General features: G+C 39.8%; 1 protein-coding gene across 2 annotated transcripts in view; it reads left to right on the top strand.

Annotated features, from left to right (window-relative positions):
- The window catches only part of LOC102303382 (ephrin type-A receptor 7), a 162,982-nt gene that overhangs the window by 130,121 nt on the left and 13,286 nt on the right, over positions 1-19,575 (top strand). The window contains exons 6-9 of one of the 2 annotated variants that reach the window (XM_014338897.2): positions 1,863-1,987; positions 5,742-6,015; positions 7,951-8,059; positions 17,688-17,743. In XM_014338897.2, the coding sequence (XP_014194383.1) occupies positions 1,863-1,987; positions 5,742-6,015; positions 7,951-8,059; positions 17,688-17,743 (564 nt within the window). Of the gene's footprint in view, positions 1-1,862; positions 1,988-5,741; positions 6,016-7,950; positions 8,060-14,209; positions 14,518-17,687; positions 17,744-19,575 lie in introns of those variants that run through there. The other variant, XM_042224782.1, reaches the window with a different exon arrangement.

Here is a 19,575-nt window from a genome sequence, read left to right as displayed (position 1 = left end):
AAAGCGTGCCCTACCCAGCACCATCTTCTCTTCCTGATTTCTTCCTCTACTGGAAGTTGACAAGTTCTTTCCCATAGTTTGATGCTACTGATTGTGTCTGCCCAGCGAATGTGGAGAATCCTTCTGAGACGGCTGTTGAGGAATGTCTGGATTTATTTGGTGTGTTGGTGATAACTAGTGTTAATATCACTGAATCCAAGTAAATGATTCTTTTATATTAAAAAGAAAAAAAAATCAATTTTTGAATCCTTTTTTCACACTAATAGTCTCCATATGGCCCGGATTTCCCTCTTTCAGCTTGATTGGGCAAAAATAAAACGCATCTATGATTGCAGTGGCCATTGGCAAACTTGACATCAGCCTATACACACATATGGATATACATCCTTACTTCCAACATGAAACAAAAAGTCACATAGTTATCACGAAAAATGCATTATACCTGTGTTTGCAGCGACATAAAAAAATGACAGATGGAGGTGGACACTGAGAGAGAGCAATGCTGACAGATCGCCTTTGATCTGCTGCCTAAAATGACTATTATCCTGCTGTTTGAGAGGAGGTCGTGCATGTGTATATGTGTGCAGTATTTCATGTGTTCACGTGTGAGTGACAGACAGAAAATATTCATTAGTGTAGCCTTTTTCGAGGAGCAATGAGACAAACTGATGGCTAAAGGTCAAGGAGGAGATAAGGAAGAAATGGACCTGGAAAGAACTGAATCGGTAACTATTGTCGGAATGAATTAAGGTTAAAAAAAAGAGCAAGCACTACAAAAGGGAAGTAAAATAAACCACAGAAAATATGGAACTTAATTGGATATTTTTGAATGCTATTAAAGGTATTGATGTGCATTTAAGTAAATGAAATCTAGAAATCCCCCTCGTAAACTTCTCTGCCACTTCACCCTGTCGCCCAGCCTTAATGGCACCACTCCTTCCTAACATAAAGGCCTTTTAAGCTAAATACACCGCATAATTTTTCTTAGTATTTTTGACTGGCAACCCTTTTTGCAACTTCATTACACATGGTATAATTAGCCGTATAATTAGCACTTAAGCAAGAGTGGGTGGTGTTTGCTGATTATCATACTATGCGCAGCCTGTCATTTGTTGACACAGAATCAAAGAACTAGTTTTTCATCAGTAATGAGAGTGTTTGCTTTGTGAGCAACTGTCATTATGCGCTGCATCTAAATTTGGATGAGCTTTGAACAGAATCATTCCTCATGTATTGCACTGGCGTGATCAATAAGAGCCAAATTATGTGTCAGGCTAAATTCCAGTGCAGTTTTCTGGATTCAGTCTGAAAACACTGAAGTGAGGTCAGTTTAATTAAGAGACCTGGAGAAGAAATAGAAAGTTAAGATTAAGAGTGCCTCTGTCTGTTTGTCTTGTGTCAATAAAGACTTGTCACTCAGCCCATATTGGTATTGATATATTGTCAATCCCGATGTACAGGATCTGGGAGCTGTTCATTCTCTCTCTCACACACACACACACACACACACACACACACACACACACGGAAAAAGGGAGACAGCCTTTGTCTACTCATGGGCAGCTACCTGCTTTGACATGTTTTAGCTTCAGTATTTAATCTCTTACCTCTCATACTTTATACCTGACTTTCCTATGAGCCCTCTCATGCAGACATTTTCCCTCTCTTCCTTTTGATCTGGAAATCCTGTCAGGTGTACTATATATAAGTGCCTGCTTCTTCTCTCTAAGAGAGTTGATGGTACTCCTTCTTTAACCTTTGCTCATTGAGTCAAGGTAGACATCATAGTTGTAGCCACTGTATTTTCACCATACCTAAACTCAGCTTTCTCCTCTTTTTTCTCACCTCCTTTCCCTCTGTAGCACCATCTCTTATCAGCGAACTGCGAGCAGAGAAGATCGAACAGAAGAGCATAACCTTGGTGTGGAGAGAGCCCTCTCATCCCAACAGCAGCCGGACTGGATATGAAGTCAAATACTATGAAAAGGTATATGTGCTGTTACTTCATCATAAATATCAGCTGAATTCAGTCTTATTTGTAGAGGAGGGGGGAAAAAACACAAGTTTTACTGAAGAAAGTGGAAAAACTCCAGCAGAATCATGCTCTGGGAGGTTGGCCATCTACTTTCACCATGTGGGATGAAGGAAAAGCAAACATGAAAGACGTGCACAGAGACACGGCAAGCAATATAAAAATAAATGCCCTGCAGGTTTGTTGGGACAGTAACTGCAGATCAGGAACATGCAGCTCCAGAGCCTGAGACAGATAAGATTACTATTAGATATGCACAGATCGGTGCAAAGAGAGAGAGGAAAGACTTAAAGGTACCAACTATAGTGGAAAGAACTTACAAAATGAATGACATGCATCATATGGAGCCCCTCAGAAGTCCGTTGTTTTCTGGTGACTTTCTGATGCCCAACCAAATTTTCTAAACCCACTCCTCACTGCAGTGAAGCTGCGGTAAACTTTAATTTCTCTCGTGTTTGCTTGATATAAATAGCATTCAGCAACTCACTGGAGGAAAAGTTCAGCACTCTGGAGGTTCTTTCTTTGCCATTAGAATGAAGTGAGATATGTTCGTGGCTGATATTAAAGATCAAATTTACTTCTATAACAGGTTTATCAATATTAATAGCAAGAACAAGCAGTACAGAACCTGCTGTACAGAACAGAGTGCAGATAAACAGGGAGGCCGTGCCACTATAATAGACGTGTACCACACAGCTCTAACAGGCTTATGTTTCATGTTCATGTCTTATATTTTTTTATTAGTTTTTATTATTATTTCATGTTTGACTTTTTGTTTTTTTTAAACTAGTTTAGTTTCAGTTTTCAGAGATTTTCTTGTTTCAGCTGTTTGAGCTGGAGGTATATATGAAAAATCAGTACAGGTATTACAATAATAATCACCTCCATCAATGCCTCGTCAGGCAAGTTGTAATAAAATTTACACCAAACCAACAAATATCAAAACTCTATATTTTTGTTTTGTTTTAGGATTTTTCCAAGTTCTGAAATCATTTCACTTGTGCTTTTTTTAATCTAGATTTTATTTGTATTTTCGTTACTAATTTTCTTTTTCACATGTACTATAATAGTACCATTGTATTGATGAAAGGACATTAAAGAGCTGCTCTGAGAGGTCAAAATTATTCCCACAAAAGCCGAGATTGCTACATTTTAACACTCCCTACAGAATCACAGAAGGCCATATGTTCAAATGCAACCATTTATTGTTTCCAGAATTTTTTCAGAGTCATTCATAGCCCAGTTAATGTATAAATGAATATCTTTATTAATTTTTTTTCTTTCATGAACACCCGCTGTAATTTCATCTGCCGTGTCACGCTCATTTGCATAGCATAGCAGATTGCGACTAGTCTTTACAGTAAATCTGTCGTGGACATAAAATGACAGCTGTCACACTCACACTTGTCTATTTTCACACACTGTGTTTTCTGGCAATGCCAGGTCTTTGTGTTTGGCTGTGGCAAGCTCTCACCAGTTTTCACATTTTCTTCTCTTCCCTATGCTTCATCATATTTATTAAAGCTCCGCTCCTTGCTGCTCTACTCCCAGATCTTTATATGAAAAAAGAGAGACGGGAACAAATCTAGAAGAGAGGTGGGTGGGGAAAGATGCGGGGTAAAGAAGAGGTAACAAGAGGAATATTGTGGTGTACTTTGAAGGGATAAAAAGCTTTTGTGGTAACAGATAGAAAGAGAGGGGTGAAGAGGGTATTTGAGACAGAGGAAGATGGGGAAATGACTTGTTGGAAATATGCTTGTAAGACAGCGATAGAAAGAAATGAAAAAGCGCTTAGTGGGACTGCGTGTAGGGGAAGAAAAGCAGAATGTGGGAAACAGATGAGTAAAGAGAATTTAAGTGATAGAAGGAGTATAACTGACAGTAAGACAGGAAAATTGTTAAACAGCCATGAAATGAAAAGGTAATGCAGAAACCCGATTAAAGTTTAAGAAAGAAAAGCTTTGTTTAGTCAGCATGTTGCCTCTTTCTTTCTTTGTCTCTTTTACCACAGTGCACAGTCATCGTCTGAGCCCACATGGTGTTTACTGATATTTTAAAATCACTTGTTTAATTTAATGATTTGTTAAACATTTTAAAAATTGAACTATTTAAACTTGTAATTTGAATAATAATTAGAAAACATTATTGACAATAAGAACGATTAACACTGTTAATGACTAATGATGATTAATTCGGTGTATTCATTACTTGACTTTGGAAAGTGTCAGCTCAGAGTGCTGTTGTTGTTGCGCGCTTCAGATCTACATAGACTCCCAAAATTTTCCTCTTCAGTTCTCTCCTGTCAGCTCTTGTCACATAGCTTAGCTCACTCTGCAGGGTACGCTCATTATGCAGCAGCAACCGTTCTGTTTCTCAGTTAATCTCTTTTTATTTCAGTGTGTGTGTGTGTGTGTGTCATTCATCTGACTTTTCTGCTGTCTTTATTTCCTCCTCTGTGTTCACAAATGAACAAAACATAGAGATGTACCAGCTCTCTATGTGGGCACGGTGGCTGCTTTATTCACATCATAATGCCACAATAATACCATAACATACGGATGCTTTGGGGGATTTTTTTTTTTCCCTCCATCACGCTCAGATAGGCTTTGTAGCATGCTAACATTTGCTACTGAGCTAGGCTAAAGCTCATGATGATGTGATATGTTTTATTGCTTTTTTTTTTTTAATAAGATCCATATAAAAATCTGACCTGCCGACCAAGATTAAGCTTAATAAGAAGCTTTTGGGAAGTCTAAGGAGCTTGGAAAGAAAAGCATCTGGACTTCTTTAAGTTGCTTGAAGACGTTTCACCTCTCATCCAAGAAGCTTCTTCAGTTCTAAGGTCAAATCATGGAGAGGCCCAGATTTAAGCCCTATAGGAGTGTCCCCCAAAGAGGCACAATGGACCTTCTATGGAACTGAACTGAAGAAGCTTCTCGGATGAGAGGTGAAACGTCTTCAAGCAACTTAAAGAAATCCAAGCTCCTTAGACTACAATGACCTTCACACACACGCTTTTGGGGAAAATTCCATTTTTCATAAAAACCATCAGATCAACTTCATGCAGATGCTGCACAAAGTCAGGGAGTCGCCAAAAGCTTTAAAATTCATTGTTTGGGAACCAGAATCCGTGTCAATCATGGCAGACTTCTTATACTTGCTGTTTTCAGAAATCAGAATCAGAAAGAATCCATAAATGGAGATGTTTTGCAAATAACATGCAAAACCAAGTATATTACAAAGCAAGTGTTGCAATTATTTGAATGTGTTACTCACTCAGCCCATTTTTCTGCATTGTAGAAGGTGTCACTCATTCTCATCAACAGATGAGCACCATATTTGTTTTTCTAAAAACTTTACACGGAGTCGCACTGTTACTGCCTTCTGGAATTTTTATAATTTATTCCCAAAGCAATGAGTAATGCTCCCTTATTAAAAGCAAGTTAAAAACTCCTAACTCGTCGTGCCAAACTGTCTGACTCTTTGAAACACTGTCTCAATAAATGAAACATTGCCGAAGCCTCTGATTTTGTTACAAAGTTGTCTTGCACATCTCCCAGAATTACAAACTGTGCCTCGGAAACGAATGATCCCTCTCACAAATGAATTCCTCCTACACGTCTAACTCCTCCACCTCTTCCTCTCCTGTTTCTCTCTTTTGTTGTTTTTTTCCCCTCCCTCTTTCTCACTTCTCTTTCGATCTCTGCAGGAACAAAAGGATCAGAGTTATTCTACTGTGAAGACTGCCGCCACACGGATCAGTGTCAACAACCTTAAGCCCGGCACCACATATGTCTTCCTCATCCGCCCCTTCTCAACACCAGCTCCTTCCTCAGCCTTGTCTTCTTCCCCGCTCTCATCTTCCTCCTCTACGTCCTCTTCCTCTTCTACATCATCCTCCTCTTCATCCTCATCCTCGTCCCCGCCACCCATTGATTACGGGGCGTACAGCACTCCCCTGGAGCTGCAGACACTTGGCGAGTGTGAGTAGCAGTTTTATTCCTCCTCCCCCTTCCCCTCCTTCATTTCTCTCCTTTCTCCCCACTCCCTTCTCTTAGCCCAGGCAGATTGGGTAGGCGTTCGGTGCAGGCACCTGGCCAGCCCACACAATGAGGCGTGCTGCTAGTGAGACAGATATGGGATGTGACTGTGTCTAAGATTATGTGTGAAGATTCAAGATATTAGCAGTAAGCCGTGAAATGTTTCTTCTTTGCGCCTGTTGATATAGTGTCCCTTATGCCACCTCAGGGTTTGGCTGGTATCCTTCTTGTTTCTTGCCTTGTACTTTTCACAAATATATTTTTTTCAACCATTGTATTTCTCCAGGAAGAGGAATGTTGAGAATTTATAGTATTATAGCGGTGTTGCTTCGCACCAGAGGGGTGCATTACTTTTGCAGAAACTTTTATAATGTGTGATCGAAACGTTTTGTGATTCCTTGATACAAATTTAGGCCCTACCTCCAGCACTCTCTGTGCTCCTGATCTGACCACTTGCAATTGTGACTTTATCATGGATCTCAAAATCGCATCTAGCTGAAAAATTAATCTCCGTATCAGAATGACTGACAATTGTCCAAGCTCTAATACAGCGAATTAGATCAGGAGTTCAGTCGGCACCATTAGGTGTCTAAAGCCTTGATTATACTCCGTTGTGGACACGGACAGCTGGAGACTCGATGGCCGGGCAACCATAATATCAGTTCTCTGCTGACAAGTCTGCGCGGTCACAAAAAAACAGCCAAGCGCACAGACATCTGCACCGACCTTCGCGCTTCCCGTGTTATGACGACACTTTGTCACTCAGACCGAGCAGACCCGAGTGGACTCGTGGACGTGGAAAATGTAACTGAGGCTTAAGGCAGAAAAATTGACACGAGTGATGTGAACTGTGCACATGCCATCATGCACCCTCTCACAGCGTTAAAACAGCCTCTGTCTTAGCCTCATACAAGTTTCTCCTCTTAAAAGAGTTTTGACACAGTAGACACAGTAGAATAGATTCAAATGTGTGAGTGGCTAAAAGCGGTGCTGACGTGCACAAAGACACTTCTTAAAGGTTTTGGCTGGCTGTCCAATTCAAGAAGTTTGTTTTTGTTATTCGTGGGTTCATAAAATCGCCCCACATACTGCATCACCAACTAACAAAGCATACAGCTTATTACATTTATCTGTCAATTAACTTTGTGTGGGAGACGGTGAATATTAATCAACACTGACATTTAAGCCTAAACAGCTTGGAATTGTGCTTCCCACTCAGTTAAGAACTGACCAAATCATGCATTACATGCACGAAGGTAAAGTAACAATGAAAACAAAGGAAAGAAACTGTAGGAAAACACATCTCAACATGTCGTCCTGTCAACCTTAAACCTGCAATAAAAGCTTGAAAATTACTGCATTGTTTGTGGCTGGATGTTTGACTCTAACTGTGCTTTAAGGTGTAGTTTAAACTAAAATGCAGTTTGGATAAGTAACATGTTCAGCGAGAGGAACCAGGTGTAGGTAGTGTAAGAAAACAGGATGTAGCAGGCGCCCACTGCAACACAGACGAGTTCAACAGCGAGCTCTAAACATTTGAAACTAACATGGATGAGAAATATTTAAAATATGAAAATGTGCATAATTGTATGTCAGCTGATACACTAGAGTATAAAACAGCATCTAGAACAACTACTCAGTGACTGTAAAGATGAGGCTGTTCTGTTGATGTCAGTGCTTCTTGTTTACTAAAGCAAAAAAAAATTTCTTCATAATTTGTCCTCAGCTCGTGTTCTTCTTCAGCTGAATGTCAGCAAGATGATGTGCACAAATGTCCCTGTGATTCTTTCCTAGGCTCATAACTGCTACTTATGTTGTTCGGTTAAGGTGTGTGTGTGTTTGTTTATATGTGTAATAACTATGTTTTGTTATTTGCAGTGGCACTGGCGTCCAGTGAACAGAATCCGGTGGTGATCATTGTTGTCGTGTCTGTGGCTGCCCTCATTATGCTGCTCTCCATGGGAGCTGGACTGCTCATCTGGAGGAGGTAGATATGAATATACTGATGTAAACATGCACACAGTAGATTAAGTCCCTAGCCACTCCCTATGGTTCGTGAAGGCCTTCCCAGATTTTAGTATCTTTTTACACACTTCGTACGCATCATAGACTCAGCTGCATATTAAGTTAACCATCACATGCAGCTCCATCTTAATCCAGATTATAGTAATCTGTCTGTAAGAGAGGATCCTGTGAAAGGACCATACATTAACAGTGATTCTGCGTTGTGCAGCCACGCTCACCATCGTTTAATATGCAACATAAAGACATCAGCTTGATAATGGCGCTGTCCGCACCCGGGGGAAAATGTTGGCAGGGTCAAAACCTTCTTTGATCATTTTTTTGGCTCGAAGTTCATAGTTCTTTGCTCTCTAATTAGTTTCCACATAGAGAAATGGAGCTGTTTAAAACAGCTGAGATGAAAGGTTTAGGTAGTGTCACTTGTATAACGGCAGACACATGGTTTGCAAAGTGATTTCGCTCTACCTCTTGGGTTTACACTGAATCAAAGGGTCTTTTTTTAACGTTGTTTTATAATGAGAGTGGAACGTTCAGCTTTATTACTCTACCTTTTTCAGTAAGGATAAAAAACTGTTAAACTGAACTAACGTTTAACCTTAAACCAAAATGACTCACAGCTAATGCAAATTACTCTTCACGCTTCAGGGAAATCTTTTTCTGCATATTGCTCAGTTTAATTAAATTCAATTTTTGTTTCAAATTATTATAGTTATTATTGTTAATTATTTATTTATTATATTCTGTTTTCTTTTAGTACAGCTGGGCTTAAAGTGGCAGTCTGGTACAATTAGGTTCAGTTTGGGTCATTTTTAATGACGCAATTTTGATAAGATAATTGTTATGATGGAATCTTTTTAAAAATTGTAAAGTGGGGCATTGTGAGCTTAGGTGTTTAAGTAATTAATTGGACTTTTAGTCCCCCGGTGATTAGTAGATGTTGCTGCACATTTCCCTGCAATGACTACATTGGTGCCACAGGCTCATGCATTGCAATATATTACTAAAGACAATGTAGGCAATCATAATAACTGCCGAATACATATTAACATAACTTGCCAGACTTGAGTGTGTTGACTGTTAAACATTAAATGATTTTATGATATGGAAGCTGAATATCTTGTCGTGTAGTTACATGTTTTATTCAGCTGAGCAGACAAAGGGAGTGAGTGGATTTCTGCTTGTTCCAAACATTTTGCTCTTTGACTCATGCCCAACTCTGAATTCTACCATCTCACCTCAAATACGCCTACACAGTAACACACAGACTCGCAACTCTTACTGTACTCTCAATCATATATGCAGCACATGAGTAGAGGGCAAATATCTATTCCCACACAGTACACATGCACGCATATGTTTTTTTCTTCTTCCATTTGGCTGCAATTCAACTGTTCAGTCTGTCCAGCGAGATTTTCCAACACATTGTGCAAAGATTTGTCTGTATAGCTTTTGTTCATCCTCTTTTCTTTCTCCGTACACACACACACACACACACACACACACACACACACACACACACACACACACACACACACACGGATACACTGATCTTCACTGAAGCTGCACTCTCAACCATACAAAGTAAAGTGGGCTTTTTCCACAGCTACACTCTCTGTATGTGTGTATAAAGAGGGGCTGTGTTATAGACACCACGACCAATTCAAGATCCAGACAAACGGGGCAATGATGGATTCAGCTGGGCGAAAAACTGGGTCCTGTTCATTCACAGCAGCGTCATACACATTGGTGGATATCAGTCAAACATTTTTAAAGGAAAATATAGGAATGGATGTACAAACATTCGCAGACATAGTCAAGTGAAGACAACAGCACTGTAGTAGAGAAAGCATAAAATTCAACAGGGTGCTTATTCTCAGTAGACACATACTCTGACACACACACAGCACAAGTATTTAAATAAATTCTTGCTTTGAGGAAGGCAGCATCATGCCCTTGTGCACAGCCTCACAGTGAATAATAATGGTTATCTTACTCTTTTATTTCCATCACTGCATTCATTGCAAGTGGTCTCCATTGTTCATCGCTGCTGGACCATTAACTAGCTCTTCATGTTTTGCATAGAGACAAAGGGAGAATGGTGTGATGCCTCAATTACCATGTTCGTGTTCGCAAAGACAGCCAGCTTACAGCTATGGCTGGAGGGTCTCAGTTACATCGATCTGCCTGTTCACACAGACACATGCAAATGAGTTCCACTGCACAGACATAAAGGCATGGATGGACACTGGCAGCGAAATGCATTTATGGCACATCACATTTATGGATGTGCCCTTGATGCTATGCACGGTCCTCAAACCTACTTCATTTTTCACTTTTAATATAGAGTGCGTTAGTTGTGCCTCTGTAATGGACATGGGGTTTGTCTCTCCCTCCTCTTAACCCCTTCTGTTCCTGCAGCTCTTAGAGTCCAAAAAAAAGGAAATTATTCCATTTTATTTATAAAGCATCATATCAGGCCAAGTAAGGTAAAGACGCTACAATAATACAGAGAGAAAGCCAACTATTTGACAACCCCTTATGAGCAAGCATTTGGCAACAGTGGGAAGGGACAACTCCCTTTTAACAGAAAGAAACCTCCAGCAAAGGTTTGAGGTGAGGGGAGGGCGACAGGACCAGTGATTTTATTTTCTGTGAGTTGGTATGAATTACCATATGTGGGTACACCACTACAACAGATCGTGCCATATTTTACCGCATAATTGCTGTATTTAACTTTCTGCATCGACTATTCTCTTAGTCTTTAGATCTCTTGTGTTGGACAACCTATAGCAGTCTACTGATTAAGTTTAATAGTAAAAGTTACTATTAAAACAACGAATATTTTAGCATTTCTGTACCAGAAGCCCTAGAATTGCTTCCCATTATCTTGCAATTTACGTATGCAAGAAAATTGCTTTAAGGCTCAATCAAATCTCAAAATAGTTGCTGATTGCTTTTATGGTAATACATTTACTGATGAACTGAGAAACTCTTGCAGCTCAGTCTCACCATTATAAAGATGTTATTTAAGCACAGGTTCATCATCAGTCATAGTCACTTGCAGTGACATACAAATTATTATGAACTCTTATTAACATAAAGTGGTAATAAAAACAGATGAAAAGTGGAGGGGGCGTGATGAGATAAGAGAGGGTATTTTGTATTTTCTTCACTTTGAAACCTCACCTTGATGCTCTATCCTATCATTTACACACATACACAAAGAATCCAGTGGTGCCTGACAGAGTTTGATAGAGCCAGAGTTCCAGGGCATTGCCCAAACATTCTCCAGGAAGCCCAGGCTTGACTGGTCAGTGCAAGGATTGTTTACCCTTCACCAGCCACACCAGCATGCGTTTCTGTGTCTTCTGATTGAATGTGTGCGTGTGCGTGTGTGTGTGTGTGTGCGTGTGTGTGTGTTTTGGTGTCTGGTGAGTGAGTTACAAGTTATCAAGAACAGAGGATGGAGAGGAGTTCAAGAAGAAAGAAAGAAGCAGGAAATTAAAGATGAGGGTCATTTCATAGGGCTGATGACACTTGGTGACACAGTAAAAAAAAAAAGTAGGATTCAAAGGGGAAGAGATGGGGAAGCTAAGAAAAAAGGTCTCAAACACAGCAGTGTATAGGTGCATGCATGTGTTGAACAGATCAGTGCTTTTATGTCTGGAAGTTACTTATGCATAAAGCCATTTTGTCAGTCTTGCTGTTTATTATTCACCAGATAGTGTTTAAATTAACACCTTTGTAAGTAATAACTTACAAATGAAGCTGAAACTATATTTGTCTTTATCTTTGTGTGAGAGTAGGTTTTAGAGTAACACTATTTATCTGCCCCAAGGGAGAGATACTTATGTGGTAGCAGGGCTCATCCGAGTAAAGCAAAACTCAGCAGTGGAATAAAGTGAATCTCATTATACTAATGGATAAAAGTTAAAGTGTTCTCTTTTTTTTTTTTTTTTTTAATTACCTAATTTTACGTGCATTTTGCCATACATATTGTAAATCTCCTCCGGCCTAATATCTCAGCTAGGATTCTATTCATGCTCTCTCACCTATTATTCTGCACCTGCATTATTCTAGGATATTTAGGCACGGAGTTGAAAGAGCTGACATGGAAGCAGCATAATTTACATGACATCCATCTCCTATTTTGTTTTAAAGTTCTCTCCCTAAAGTGTGAGTGACTGTACCTAAAAATGTACAGCTGCATAAAAGTGCATGTTATTACTAATTTTATAATTATGATCGATTTTTGAAGTTGCCATAGAAATTGATTAAATTAAGCAAAAGCACACACAAAACCTATCAAACTATTCTGACATCCTCGACCAGCCAGCTGAGGCCTTTCTGTGTGGAGTTTGCATTTTCTTCCTCTGGGCAGCAACTTCCTCCCACAGTCCAAACACACACACACCAGGTCAACTGGTGATTCTAAATTGGCTGTAAGTGTGAATGTGAGCGTGGACGGCTGTCTGATGGGAGCCCTGCGTTCCCCGAATAACTCGGAATTTTTATTGTGTAACACCCCCTCAACTCCCACTCGGAAAGTTGAAGCAGAACAACGTACCCCCGAGTTATCAATCCAAGATGGCGGCACTGAACATAAACAATAGTAAAGCTGTAAACTTTTAATCTGTACTGCCACTGTTTTGTATTTTCAACTCATTTAGTCATACGCAGAGCAGTGACTAGTCTTTATCTCTGAATATGTTTTTTAGCTCTAATAGCTTGACTATGCTAAGAATCCGCTAACTCGGGAATAATGTCGCTCACAAGTCCTGACATCTGAGTTCTGAGGTGTCTGGAACATGGCAAGAATCTTGGCCTGTGATATCTGCCTTAGCTCCCCTATGATGAAGATGAGGTAGATAATTAGAAGAAGATGGAAGGATGGACCTTTTAAAATAAGGCTACTTGGGTGTTTCGTTTGCAATGCTAAGGTTGTAGGAGCTTTAGCTTTATTGCCAGCCATAAGATGAGGTGAGATGATAGCATCAATAAATATTAAACATGTCCCCCACTTTGACAGGTATCAAGCTGTCACTCACTCTATCCACACATGACAAGGGAGTGGTTTTTAATTGGCTATCGATCAGATGCCAGGATAAGACGCATACATTCATTGGTGCCCTGGTTTCTTTTAGTCTTCTCCAGCTAACATAACCGGTTTTGCCAAAATGGTTAATCAGGGTACTAAAGGCTAGAAGTATATGATTTATAGAGAAAGTCTGTTTTTCTGCTTGATTCAGATTTTTTTTTTGTTGTTTTTGTTGTTTTTCTCTAAAACTATCTAAAAAAAAAAAAACTCACTTAACCCATTCATTGCAATAACAATATGTCATACAACTAGAACAATCAACATTTTTGCTTCCATAGTTAATGCTATTCACATAACCAAAAGGAAAATCTACTAATTTGTTAAATATAGCAGCAAAATTTTAATGCAGTAGTTTTGCTAGTTGAGTTTTACAGAGATTCTACATTAAGGTTTTTGCAAAGATTGTGAAACATGTCTTAAATAAACATTGTGTGGCATTTAAAACAGAAATTCCATCCACTTCATGCATATGACATAATATTAGGAAATGAAAATGCAGATTTGTGAAAAATAGAATTGTTGGCAAAGCTCAATTAAATTGACAGGATTTCACAGATGTGAATAATGAAGTGTCAATCAACATGAAAAGTTTGTTTTCCCCCCTCCCAAAGAACATATCTGCTCATGAATAGGGCTTAAAGAGAAAAGAAGTCTTGCCAAAACTAACATTTGAAGAAGCTGAGCAGACAGTGACAGAGTTTGGCCAGAAATTTTAGCATTCACCATCCACACATTTCCTTCTGCCATCTGGTTCTTTTGAAGTTGTGAAATTTAAAAATCAGTCCAGAATTCTTGTAATTCTAGTTTTAGAAATAGACTGCAAGGTCTGTTTACAAAAATTGAAAGTATATTATATGATTTTTTTTTGTACTGTATGTTTACTTGATAGCATCCACTGTATTCCAGTGATTAGATTTTAGAGAAAAATCTGTTTTGGATCCAAAGTTGTGTTGAATGACTAAATTCATGAAAAGAGCCAGAATTGACAATGGCACCCCCTCCTTGTTTTCTTCCCAGCAGCGTCTGCTCAGGCTCTTCCAATGTAACTCCTGCTAGCGTGGTGCTGCTTTCGACCTCCTTCTCCACCCTTCCTCCTCCTCCTCTTCTTTCTCCTCTTCCTCCCTTCACAGAGCTGATGCCCAGGTACACTGGCATGTCTGTAGTCTCTTTCTCCCTGCTCCCCTAGCCCCACATTTCTGTCTCCTTTCATTTCCTCATACCGAGAGAATCATAATAACCATTTCTTTCCTTTTTCATGAAGTGGTTCAGCACAGTTTTATTTATATCCTCGCCACTGCGCTCCACCGAGATCTGAAATCAAACTAAAAATGTAAAGGCCAGTCATATTGAATTCATACTCAATAAGAAGCAACCTTCCAATGAGTGCTACTTTGCATCTGCTATTTCATTTTTGTCACATATATGACATTTCAGAAGAAGAAAGGGAAATGGTCACATAAATCAATTTATGAGTCTTTTTCATGCATCCCTACCACTACTCCTGCTACTACTACTTTCTACTACATCCTTCTTTGGTATTTGGTATTAGTATTCATGCTTATTAGCTTGTTGTCACTCCTTTAACCCCTTATGCCTAGCGTATCATATCTGATACATGGGTTTTTGTGAGTTTTTGAGACTTTGTCTCTAATTTGAACGTATATTTTGAAGAAACAAATTGCAAAAAGATGCCAGATGTAGCTAATGTGATAAAAATTAAAACTCATATATGCTAATTGATATTAACTCTTATTTTTTAATTTTTCAGAAGGTTCAATAAGCATACTATTTTAAATATATATATATATCAATTTGTGGCAGTTATTTAATGAGTACAGGGCTTAGATGGTTGATTTATCCTGCTGTGTGTCCTAGCTTCTGTTTTTCTGTTACTTTTCTAATCTCTAAGATGCATATTTTTCGTCTCTCTTTGCTTCTTCCGCTGCTCCTTGCAGTCTACTTTATAGGCTATACTGTGTGCCTCTTCAAGTTTCAACTTCCTTGCATAACCTTCTTCCCAATTATCCTCTTGTTCGCAACCTCTTATTTTCATGTCACTTCCTCTGCCTCTTCGTCGCAGCAGTACTTCCTTCATTTCTCTCGATGATTTCTCCACTGCTTTGCCCTTCTCCCCTTGCCGCGTTCGCTATTTGCTCCCTTACCTCCACTCCTCCCTTTGGTCTCCTGCATCTTGTTTCTCTCGGTACCGTGGTGCCCTCCATTCTCATCTTCCTCCCATTCCCACCCCTTGCTCCCTTTACGCTGTGCTCCCTTATCTATTAATTCTTGTCTCCTCTCTCCTGTCTGATATCTCCTGCCCTGAGGAGTTGTGGTGCATGTGTCTGCTGGTGTGTTTTGACAGACAGGGTCCTGACCTTGTCTCAGACCCAACTGCTACACAGGCTGAGGGATGTGTCAGCCTCACCCTCAGCCACGTCTCTCCTTATAAAAACTCACGGGGACATGCACATGCAATATAACAGGATCCTGTAAAGCGCACACACACACATGTGCGCCCACATGAATTTGTGCAGACACACTCATGCACAAACGACACACATTAACATTCCCATGTGCACATACATACGACTGTCGTGCTCTCTGTATACTCCCTCTCAGCTGTGCACCAGCTCTTTGTGTAGTGCAGATATATTATGATGTTCACATTAACACATGCCTGCATGAGCAGGTATAATATTGTACTTAAACATAAATCTACACCTCAGTGTCATCTGTGCTCGGGCCTTAACTGTGACACGTTGTGACTTCTTTGTCAAAACAGCCACAGCAGTCTTTGCTAGCCATGGCAGCAGAACGTTAAGTATGTTCCATGTTCACTTGTTGATATTATTGATGCAGATATACATACACGTCTGTTCTTTTAAAAGGCTTAGGCTAAACTGATTTGTAAAGACCTGAAGGACGAGGCACTCTCAAGATTGGCATTTGAAGAAAACTTTCAGATGTTTGTACTTGACCTTCTCATTCCATATACAGCATTTAAATGTGCTATGCAGAAATTTTAAACTACCCCTCATTTCTTTATATTTTGCTTCCAAGGAGCGAAACTTTCTTGTAATGTTTTTGAAAAGGTTTTGAACACTTGGTTAAACAACTTGGTATACCTTAGCATAGTTTGCAGTGTGTCCTTAAAAAAAGGGAGCAAACTGGACAAAAGAAGGAACAGGCCTGAAACACTATCTAATGCAGATGAGTAGTATCTGAAAGTCATGTGTATAAGAATTAGTGTTTAGCGAAGCCTCATCAGAAATGGTCTAATGGGTAGTGTCAAGATACCATTTTTAGGAGAGAAATACAGGTATACCAAATTATACAAAAACTGGACTGAAAATCAGTGGCAATGGCAATCATCGAGTAATAAATCGTTTTGGTTAAAATCATCAACAAAATCTATGGATGACATTAGAAGAGAGGTACAGCATTGAGTGCCAATAGCCATCTGTAAATTACGATTCCAGCCAGTAGCGTTGGAGATCTCGTCAACACTGATGGAATTATGAACTCCAAAAAAACAAAATATAGTCAGATTTTGATCCGCCATGCAATGCCATCTGGAAAGCATCAGATTGGGAACTGCTTAATTTTTCAGTATGACATTAAAACCAAACACACTGCCAATGCAGTAAAAGCACAACTGAATTGAAAAACCCGGACCTTACCATTACTGAATTATACAAACTCTGTTTCTGGCTTTCATGTTGTATTTCCATGTATGTTTGCGCATGCTCCAATAAGTCAGCACAACATTGTCAGTTTTCCTATGAATATACAAAGAAATGAGAGGAGGCTTCAGACTTTTGCACACTTTTATACTATATTTTGGTATTTGTAGACTATATTTTATTGGAAACCGGTTGTTAGAAAAACTTCTGATGTTGTTAATTATATCCTCAGTAATTCTTTAGTCTTGTTTTTCCTCCATTTTTCTAATCTAAGTAAGTTTGTTAGTAGCCAGCCAAATGTTAATTTGTCACTGACAGTGTGAGTGTGCGTGGCATTTGTGTTGCATGCAAAGAAAAGAAAAAGAAGCTTTTTTCAGCCAGAAGCCATCAACAGTGAGATCCTATTGAGCTTGCTCCTCTTTAGGCCCCTGTGGTGACAAAGGATGAGGACAGTCCAGTTGCCAAAGTGTATATATATTCATTTCTTGGATGAAAAGTTATTCAAGGTGAAACAACAATAGTGTATCAATTGCAAGGCTATTGGTGTGAGTCGGTGGCACACTCAAATAGGCAGGATTGGCACTGAGCCTCAGACTTTTCTGATGAGTGAACACTTCAGGGGTCTTTATGAATGCTTCTCCACATCCTTTCTCCTCTATCAATATTCTCATTTTTGCTTCTTCTCTCTTGGCAGTTACTACTTATAACCATGGCTCAAGATAAAGAGCAGCTGATTCTGCCATTTACCTGTGTCTGCTAAGTGGGATTAAAAAGAAACTCTCTCTGATGACCGTCTCTCTCTTTCTTCGCAGGCAATGTGGCTACAGTAAGGCTTCTCAAGAGGGAGATGAGGAACTTTACTTCCAATGTAAGTGACAAAAGTGATGATTGTATTATACAGCATCACTGTGTCTGTATAAAGTGTATGGGACAGGAGGCGGAATCTGAAAAAAGGCTTTGTCTTTTCCTATTCCAGTGCGGGAATGGCATGTGAACACACATGCCCGTGCATTACAGATGACTTTTGAGGCATTAAGTAGCGCCGCAGCCTTGATTCGCAATTCTGAGTGCATGCTTAGCCAACTCTGAGCACACTGACACACTCCATTAGGTGGTGTGTGCGTGGTTGAGTTTGATGGGGAGAGATTGAAATCAGGAGGAGGAGGAGGAAGATAAAGAGCCGGAGATGAGGGGAGGAAAAAGAATGGGGGAAAAAAAAGGCTAAAATCTCATGAACAAGGCAGGCAACAAGCGAGATTGTGCTTCAAAAGCAGAACAGTAAATGTTGTTGTTTTACAAGGTTGTAAATGCTTCTTTTTTTAACCTCTGGTCACAAAGCTCTTAATAGGTTTTTTGTTTGACAGTGACAGATTGAAACAAGTTTGACATATCTGTTCCTGTTTGTGTGCGGGTTTGCCTGTCAGTGCTTTGCTAATGTGGTGGCTCTGTGTGTGTGTGTTTTAGAGTTTATTTATGTGTGTATGCATGCAGAGTTTGCTTTCTCTCCTTTTTTTTTTAATTGTGTGTGAGTGCGCAAGCGTGTGCTCGTGCTCATTTGCGTTGTTTAATCTCCCAGCATACTGAGCCCTCTAGAGAGGTTTGGAGCACTATGTCTGATGAATAATGAGCCGAAGCCATGCGAATGGGAATTAAATCTTCCCAAACAAAGACATGCCAACAGCTGACAAGCACGTAATATACACAAACACAGAAACACACCGAAACATTTTTGGCCTGCTTTTCAGAGACACACACACGCACCTTTCTTTCTGAAACTTGGACACCCATATAAACATTTTTTCCTCATTATTCAACACAAAAGTCCGTTTTGCGTTCCGTGCATGCAAACCCAGTGCAGCATGCTTTCGCGTTCCTGCAGGTCTGCTTTGTCCGAGAGCTGGAAGCACGCAAAGTAGTGGGTGTTATGATTTTTTTTTCCCATCTGTTCGCCTGCCAGACTCTTAAAACACATTCTACAACCATATATTAACGCGTGAGGACAGGGGAAGAGAGACGAAAAGTGAATAAATGAGCGTGTGAGTAATAAAGTAGAGGAAGAAGGAGGGGAAAAGGAGGGTAAATGAGTGAGTGAGTGAAGGGCGCACTAAGAGGTTTGAGGGATGAAGTGTGATGAGGTGAACTGGCAGAGAAGGAGACTCATCATAAGTGACACTGCTCAGAATATTAGTTTTATGTCAGAGTATGTGACCTAGAAATATTCAGCACATATTCCATGAATGCGAGGAGAAGAGGCTCGTGACTCATTTGCAATGCCATCGATAGTCTGACTCTGCATAAGAGAGCGACGGCAAGAGAAGGTGTGTAAGGAAATGAACGGAGAAAGACACAAAGAAGTTTGTGTCTATAATGAAAGAAAATGTTCTTGAATATGTTTCAGTTTCCCTTCGAGTGTGCCTATAGCAGTAACTCGGTGAACCCTGAATCTAACCAGCTGCTGCAGTGCATGTGTGATGGATGAACATGAAAAGCTAAATGCTACAAAGGTGACTTTGCTAACAAAGCTATTTGTTAGTTAACCTTGAAAAGTTGGGTGTTGATTATAGTCAAGTAGACCTGCGACAGACAGGCGACTTGTACAGGATGTACTCAGCCTATGGCAACTGGTCCCCTCACAGCTCTGAATTAGATCAGCGGAAGAGGATGGATGGAAGAACATTCAAGCAGACTGACCTTGAACAG

The sequence above is a fragment of the Haplochromis burtoni genome, unplaced genomic scaffold, assembly GCF_018398535.1.
Source record: "Haplochromis burtoni strain Fernald_Lab_line unplaced genomic scaffold, NCSU_Asbu1 Contig_149, whole genome shotgun sequence".
In the NCBI taxonomy this organism is placed as follows: Eukaryota; Metazoa; Chordata; class Actinopteri; order Cichliformes; family Cichlidae; genus Haplochromis; species Haplochromis burtoni.
The sequence above is the reverse complement of the archived record's forward strand: the minus strand, read 5'-3'. Positions and strand labels throughout refer to the sequence as shown.